This window comes from Lactuca serriola, chromosome 2 (genome assembly GCF_051521515.1).
Source record: "Lactuca serriola cultivar US96UC23 chromosome 2, Lser_US96UC23_V15, whole genome shotgun sequence".
NCBI classification, from domain to species: Eukaryota; Viridiplantae; Streptophyta; class Magnoliopsida; order Asterales; family Asteraceae; genus Lactuca; species Lactuca serriola.
In genome coordinates, this window is record NC_136409.1 from 165364011 (window position 1) to 165371716 (window position 7706).

Below are 7706 nucleotides of genomic sequence, written 5' to 3' on the forward strand. Positions count from 1 at the left end.
GACCGGTTATTCCGAAGGCCCAGCGAGTGGTCCGGATAGGCTGAAGGCCCCACGAGGGCGGACCAGACGTGCCGAGGCTCGGAGAGTGGACCAGGCCGACTGAAGGCCCGGTGCGGGCGGACCAGTCATACTGTAGACTCAGAGGGTGGACCAGGTGGGTTGAAGGCCCGGTGCGGGCGGACCAACCACACTGCAGACTCGATGGATATGGCTAGACCCGGAGGGTGGACCCGGTGGACTGAAGGCCCGGTGCGACGGACCAGTCACACAAGTAAACCCGAAGTGCATGGTTGTTCTATTCGGTTATGATATGTTATGTGTAGTATATGTGGTTGGTATTTTGGGGGTATCTCACTAAGCTTTCGGGCTTACAGTTGTGGTTCAATGTCTTTCAGGTACTTCAGGAGACCGTGGCAAGGCGAAGGCGTAATCGTACCGTTCCTCATGTTCTTGTTTTATGATATGGTTCTAGGAATACTCTGATAATAAATGTGTTGAAAACCTTTTTGTAATAACCTAACGAAACTGGGTTGCTTTTTAAAAGTTTAAATTGGTTGAAATTCTTAGAGTGTTACACCTTCAATATATGGTTGTAACATCGATTAATTTACTTGGACCAAAAGTAAGCCGCATATTTCAATTGGACCAAAATTTGGCTAAATGCAACTGTGACACGTTTCAGCTGAGAAGACATAGAGCTAGCAATATATGAGGCGAAAAAGCAATAAACGTTAAAAGTGGTCGCCCAACGTTTCTTATTGGAGGAGGGAAGAGCCCATCGACGTGTACCAGAAAAGAAACCTTTAGCATATATATATATATATATATATATATATATATATATATATATATATATATATATATATATATATATATATATAACTTAATTTAAAGAAAAATAGCATGACAAGTGTGACAACTCATTTCATGTAAATGACAAGTTTTTGTTATAGTGTGACAAATCTAATGTGATGTTTATGTTGACTGTGGCAAATTTGACATCACTCCACCATATAAAGACTTGGGGGGTGATGCGGTAGAGACAACACCTTTTGCCACATATGCAGGGGAACACTGCTCTCGTACGTGGTCTTGGGTTCAGTTTTGCCACACCTCTCTCTCTCTCTCTCTTTTGGTTGCGTTCGGTGATTGGTGGATGATATTATTGACCGTTGAATTGTCAAAACATTTAAGATTTAATTTTTTCACCTATAAAATAAATCATTTATCTCTTCAAACCAAAGCCAAAATTTTATATCTTCATACGGACTTGGTGGAATACATTTACGGATTCAACACATTAACATTAATTTAAAATTAGATCCCTTGAATGATTCGGAAGACGAGTTCTCGGATAACGATTTTATGTGGTATGTTTTAGTTATTTTATTTTTATTTTTTTAAAGTTATTTTAATCGTTTGATGTATATTTTTTTTAAGTTTGTAAGATTTTCTTAATGTCATGTTATAATTTTTTTTAATTTTAAATAGTACAATGTAATGTTTTTTTTTTTTTTTTGAAGTAATGAAAATTTATATTTTCTTTTATTAAAAATGAAATTTATTTTTAAATTAAATTTTTTTAAAGAAAATATGACACCATTCTTTGAATATGACAAGAAACCACAATCCGAACCCTGAACTTCGTAAACGGAAAAGATCCGTTTCTAATTCGTGTCGCTATCAATAGTGGGCTCCTCTCATCAGGCCACGTTCCTCTTTTCTTTCCGTTTTTTAATTAATTCTTCCCGACCGTTGCACTTACACACAAATTCCCATACAAATCCCTCTTTCTCTCTCCCTCTCTACTCACCACCATTGCAAGATGAGCATCACTACCGGAGCCAAACGCCATTGGAAGAAGGCTGCGAAAGTCACTCTTGCTCTCTTTTTCACAGGCTTCAACACCTCCAAATGGTCAGATCTTCGTTTTCTCTATCTCTTAAAGTTTATTTAACAAGTTTTCACCCTAATAAGTGGTTTTTTGAGAAATTACAGCAAGACGGCGGCGAAATTGGCGGTGGCTCGGATAAAGCTTCTGAGGAACAAGAGACAGGTGGTGGTGAGGCAGATGAGACGTGATATTGCTATGCTACTTCAGTCTGGTCAAGACGCCACTGCTCGTATCAGGGTATGTTTGTTTCCTTTTTTTACTTTATATCCGTTTGAATCCAGAAACCTTCTTGCGTATCCTTATTTTTCTGAAATTGATATTTAAACAATTTGATGGGGAATTTGATGCTACGGTTTAGGGTTTGTTAGTTTAAAATCTTGAAACAGAATGCATTAGTCTTACTTTTGATTGTCAAATTGTAATCCTTGAGATTATTAACTACTCCAGATATTTCCTTGATTGTAGAATCTTGTTTTGATCAATAAAATTAGCTGACATGAAATTTTTGGCACATCAAGGTTGAACATGTGATGAGAGAACAGAATATTCTAGCTGCTAACGAGTTTATTGAGCTCTTCTGTGAACTGATTGTGCAAAGACTTACAATCATTGCAAAGCAAAGGTACATTTACAGGAAAAATAAAAGATTTAATTGTTTTACTTGTACACATCAGATCAACAAAACCACTCACTGTATTGTGTTCATATGCTCAGAGAGTGTCCAGTGGATCTAAAAGAAGGGATATCAAGTTTAATATTTGCAGCACCTCGATGTTCTGAAATTCCAGAATTGGTTGCACTTCGGGATATTTTTGAGAAGAAATATGGCAAAGATTTTGTTGGAGCAGCTACTGATCTAAGACCTGATTGTGGTGTTAATCGAATGGTGATTATTTAATTTTACAACTCTACATTTCATGATGCCTGATTACTTAAAGATGTTAAATGAATAATGTTTTTTTTTGTGATTATTCACAGCTTATTGAGAAGCTCTCTGTTAAAACCCCACCTGGTGAAGTAAAGCTGAAAATCCTAAAGGAAATAGCCAAAGAATACCAGGTTGAATGGGACACAACAGAATCTGAAACAGAACTTCTCAAGCCACCTGAAAAGCTTATTGTGAGTGTATGATATAGTGTGCTTTATAGTTTATAATTCTCCATTTCATGTTTTTTTTTTTATTAATATTTTCTTATTTTTCTGCAGGATGGACCACAGACCTTTATGAGTGCTTCTAGCATGCCTGTCAATTCTCTGTCTGTTCAGCCAAACAACCCACCATCACGCAGGTAAAATGCAAGAAATAGCAACATACTTTCATTTGATTTGTTCATTAAAAGTAAATACTATTATTGTATGTAATGTAACCATTTTCTCTTTTGTTATTCCAGATACTCGGGTAATGGCCAAAACATGCAATTCAATGATACAAAATCAGCTGCTGAAGCTGCTGCTGAGTCAGCAAAGATGGCAATTGCAGCTGCAGAAGCAGCTGCATACTTGGCAAACAAAGACTCACATCAGTCAACAAGTCAACCACATGACTCAAAAAACTCCGACAATTTTGACTCCATTGATTATGTGAAAACATCAAGACAGAGTTCTGAAAGGTCTCACATATCATCAGCAGTAGATACAAATACAACTACTACTGATACCAAGGGGGGTCAAAGGAGATACAGTTACAATGCATCTGGTGTGAGATTTGATGAATCAGATTGTGAGATAGATGATAGCAAGCTGTTCAGAAGGCATACAATTAATACTGCTGCACCTCATAAAGTATCATCATCTGTGAAGTTTGATGAATCTGAGTCTGATTATGATGAAGAAATTGAGATGGATCATGATCATGACCACAGGTCTGGTGGTCCACCAGACCGGCCTGCACCGGGTGCACCCGCACCGCCTTCCGGTTATATGAAACAAGGTCAGCGGGTGCATCCGAAGCTCCCGGATTATGATACACTGGCAGCTCGTTTTGAAGCTCTCAGGCATCATAAACCATAGGCTTAAAAGATTGTTTATTGAGCATTTTGGTATGTTATATGACGAAATTACACTATACTATGTTGGTAGAATATGAATATCAACTTTCCTTTTATTATGGGTTGGTTGTTTCTTTTGAGTTTTCTTCATTCATTTATTCAATATATATATCCATCTACATGTATGTATGCAGCAAGTATTAGCCCTTTGGTTGGCAAAATAGATAAAAATATCGGTATACTTTAGTACTTCGAATGTCAGTTATGTTATTTTTGTTTATATTTGTAGCGAACCAATTCACAAGAATGATTAGTTTGGAATGTTAAGATCGAGAATTTATATCATTGTGTATCAGTTTATTACTTTAAGCAAGCATACAGACCCTTCAAGTTCATCAATTATACGTTTACAAGTTTGAAGAATGTTGCTATTAATGAAGGAAATGATCAAGTCGCTTCACAGAAGAATGTATCATACACAACAAATCAAGAATCAGAAAGAAAGAAAAAAAAACCAAGTCACAAAAAAAGTGTCTATAGTACAATATATCACAGCAAACTAATCCAGCATATAAATATAATCAGAGCAACATTTACAAAATAAAATATCCAGAAACATGTCTATGGTATTGACATTTGATCTACTCCCTGTGAAAAAGGTAATGCTTCCATTCTGTAATTGCTTGTTCTTGCACAACAAAAATCATACAAGTTTCTGCACACGCCTTTACTGAATGGATGAACCCTTTCAGGAATCGATCTGCACATTTATTCAGACACTTGTTTCATCCTTTTTGCTATAATTTCTGAAATAATTGCATAAAAGAAGACAAGAAAACTTAAATCTTAGATCGTCATAAAAAAATTGGTCAAAATGTGTTGCGTCTTTTATGCGTCATAGGTGTGTTTATACAACAACATTTCACATTTTCCAATTTATAGAAAAAACTTTCATTTTAGGACCAAAAGATGAGAAATTTTACAGGTTCAAACTAACCTCATGTAGTGTATACGTCTTCGTCTCACCAGCTCATATGTAGTTTGATTTGTCATGATTAAATAACTACAAAGAAAATACAAATTGAAGTTACAAAAGGGATATTTTATTAGTGTTACAAAACTAAGTACTTACGTATGGAATACGAGAAGGAGAAAGAGAAATATCAGTGAAATTGCCAATATAGCTAGCATTATAATTACGAATATATCCTTCACCCTGAAAGAAACGAAAATGTCTAGTGATCAAGCTCAAAAATTTTAATTGAAAAATCAGATAAAAAAATGAGTACACATGTCAAAGGAAAACAAACCATGAGTCTTTAACATGATCATTGAGGTAATTAATGTACCATATTCCAGTCCAGATGCATAAAGCAAATTCCTCAAATATATACCACCTGTCAATCATTACCCAAATAGAACATATTCTTTAAATTAGTTGAGATTTTATCTGAATCCAAGGTAAAATTTAGCACACAATTAATCAAGTTTAGTATAAAATTTAAAAATAAAAAAGATGTACACACCAAAATCGACAATGGTTGCCTTGTCCTACACATGTTCCCAACCAAACACAATGATGATCAAACTGAAGAACACATTTTTCACAATCATGACAATGCTTTGTTCTTGGAGGCTGCAATAAAGTTACACTCAGACCAGATTTTTTGTTGTTGACACATCAGCAAACATGATACATAATGAAAAAAGAAATGCAAAAAAAAGTTCAAACAAGAGAGATACCTGCACAACATTACAGAAAGTGCATGTGCAAGTCCTGAAAAGTAAAAACCAATTAAAACATTAAGCCATGATTTTTGGCTTAACCCATTAAGTCAAGACTCAAGAAGAAACAACATAATAGGATCTTTAAACATAATTAAAACATGATAAGCGAATAAAATCAATCAAGTCTACCTGACAGCTGTCCCACTTGGATACAAATCCATCACCATCTTTGTCCAGTTCATTCTATTATTCCCTAAAATGTTTTCACCCCTCTGATTTCCATCAAATGTCACAACTACACTGTCATTTTTTGCTTGAAGCAGGTTGTCTTTGCTTGATCATTTACATAAATACAAGAAAAATGGTACCACTATTAGATAATATGTTACCTTCATCAATAAAAGAACCAATAAAAATAAAAAAAGGGTGCTTACTTTGAAGTCTCTGATGCCCTTAATGAGGCTTCTGCCCTAGCAAATTCTCTCATTGCATCAAGCACATACCTAAAGCATTAACATGACTGTTATACATAATACTCAATTTAATCTAATGCAAGTTCATAATCAATTTGACTTATAACTTGATATTTCTATGCTTTATGAATTATGATTGTTATGACTTACCCAGGAGAAGAACCAGATGTATAAAGATACTGAACTATGGTGGCCACAAATAACAATAAATAGCAAATTGTGGACCTGAAGAAAAGAGAAGACACTTCCATTTAGAACAGTATGAGACAAGGGATTTATCCCAATTAGAATAGATAGAGAAGCTTCCAAAGTTAACAGCTTTTCTAGCTTTCAATTGAATACAGAAACTGAATAAAGAAACCGAATTGATTGGCTAACTACAACGCGTAATCATAACTACTCTTTAGAGCAACAACCAGTTTCACAAGTCGTATGACAGGTGAAATTAACAATCAAATTACCAACGAACCCTACTTCGATAATAATGTATAACGAAATGTGTGAGTGATTACCAAGACAGTGTTTTCAATTTCTCCATGAATTCACTGTCGAAGATGAAAAGAAAACCGAGGAATACAAGATGAAGCACCACCAGCATCAGTTGCATACATAACGCAGATCTTTTAGCTGTAACGAAAATCACACACCCAAAAACACATTCCCAATGCAAAATCATTACTTAGGTATAAAATCACATAGGAGTTAAACACATAATCACAAAATAGAAGCTTGTAATTATTACGGGGATCAGAGAGACAGGGGATCCACTTGGAACATCGATCAGAATAACTATCCGATGGGTCTCCGGAGCTACCTAAAAAACTCATCGCTTTCGTTCAACTCGATACTGGATCCGAACCCTAAAAGAAATTGTTGGACCTATAAATCTTGCATATCTGGAACACTCCAACTGTTTTCGAGAGCTCAGAACATAAACGTGTTAAACGGAGAGGATGAATGCTCGGTGAACAGAAGTCGCGACTCGAGAGGGAAGTATCATGGATTAGTTGTACTTTTAGTCCTTTATATTATGCAGTGAAGTTGTTTTGGTCCTTACACTATGAGACTTTTCACTCTCTAGTGCTTAAACTTTTGTCTTATAATCATAATAAGATAATATTAACTATTAAGTTATTAATCACTTGGCAATGCTCATTAGGAATATTAATATAAACATATATTGTAATTTTTATTTTATGAAGTATTGAATTTGTAATTTCTTAATTTTTTTTTTAAAACCGGTCACGTATCTTCTTTATTATTATCTTTATATACTTTCCTTTATTTTATCTATATAATTTTTGTATACTTATTTTATGTGCATATTTATCTTTATCCGTATATAATTTTATTGTGATATTGTCGAATTTAAATACGAAAGTAATTTGACAAATTTATAATAACCAGTTTTTTTGTATATGTACTCAAAAATAGAGATGATCATCCGGATCAAATCGGTTTTTCGGTTTTAAGAAATTAATGGATCTTGAACCGAATCTGTTGAAACTTATCGGACCTAATTTTGGTGTGGTCTGATTAGAAATTCCAAATACTTACCCGGTCACCCTAATCCAAAGTTGATTATTTTGTCCATCGACAACCTACTCATTTTAATCAAACACT

The 7706-nt window shown here is 34.8% G+C and overlaps 2 protein-coding genes across 3 annotated transcripts; one reads left to right on the plus strand and one right to left on the minus strand.

Moving 5' to 3' along the window:
• The first annotated feature begins 1750 nt into the window (after positions 1 to 1750).
• Positions 1751 to 4001, plus strand: LOC145087275 (Regulator of Vps4 activity in the MVB pathway protein). Its single transcript, XM_079025209.1, has 7 exons — positions 1751 to 1917; positions 1999 to 2131; positions 2413 to 2516; positions 2609 to 2780; positions 2873 to 3013; positions 3101 to 3183; positions 3286 to 4001. Exons 1-7 carry the CDS (start codon positions 1826 to 1828, stop codon positions 3902 to 3904), a joined length of 1344 nt encoding a protein of 447 aa, XP_078881335.1. The 5' UTR covers positions 1751 to 1825; the 3' UTR covers positions 3905 to 4001.
• Positions 4002 to 4317: 316 nt separating this feature from the next.
• LOC145087276 (protein S-acyltransferase 10-like) lies at positions 4318 to 7069 on the minus strand. 2 transcript variants are annotated; one of them, XM_079025210.1, is made up of 11 exons: positions 6826 to 7069; positions 6596 to 6710; positions 6234 to 6308; positions 6045 to 6113; positions 5800 to 5943; positions 5626 to 5659; positions 5409 to 5518; positions 5193 to 5279; positions 5015 to 5098; positions 4880 to 4945; positions 4318 to 4642 (listed from the first exon to the last, which is right to left on the minus strand). In XM_079025210.1, the coding sequence occupies exons 1-11, from the start codon at positions 6908 to 6910 to the stop codon at positions 4504 to 4506; spliced, it is 1008 nt and encodes a 335-aa protein (XP_078881336.1). In that variant the 5' UTR covers positions 6911 to 7069; the 3' UTR covers positions 4318 to 4503. The 2 variants fall into 2 exon arrangements, with proteins under 2 accessions (XP_078881336.1, XP_078881337.1); XM_079025211.1 differs by having other exon boundaries at positions 4402 to 4688.
• Between the last annotated feature and the right edge of the window lie 637 nt (positions 7070 to 7706).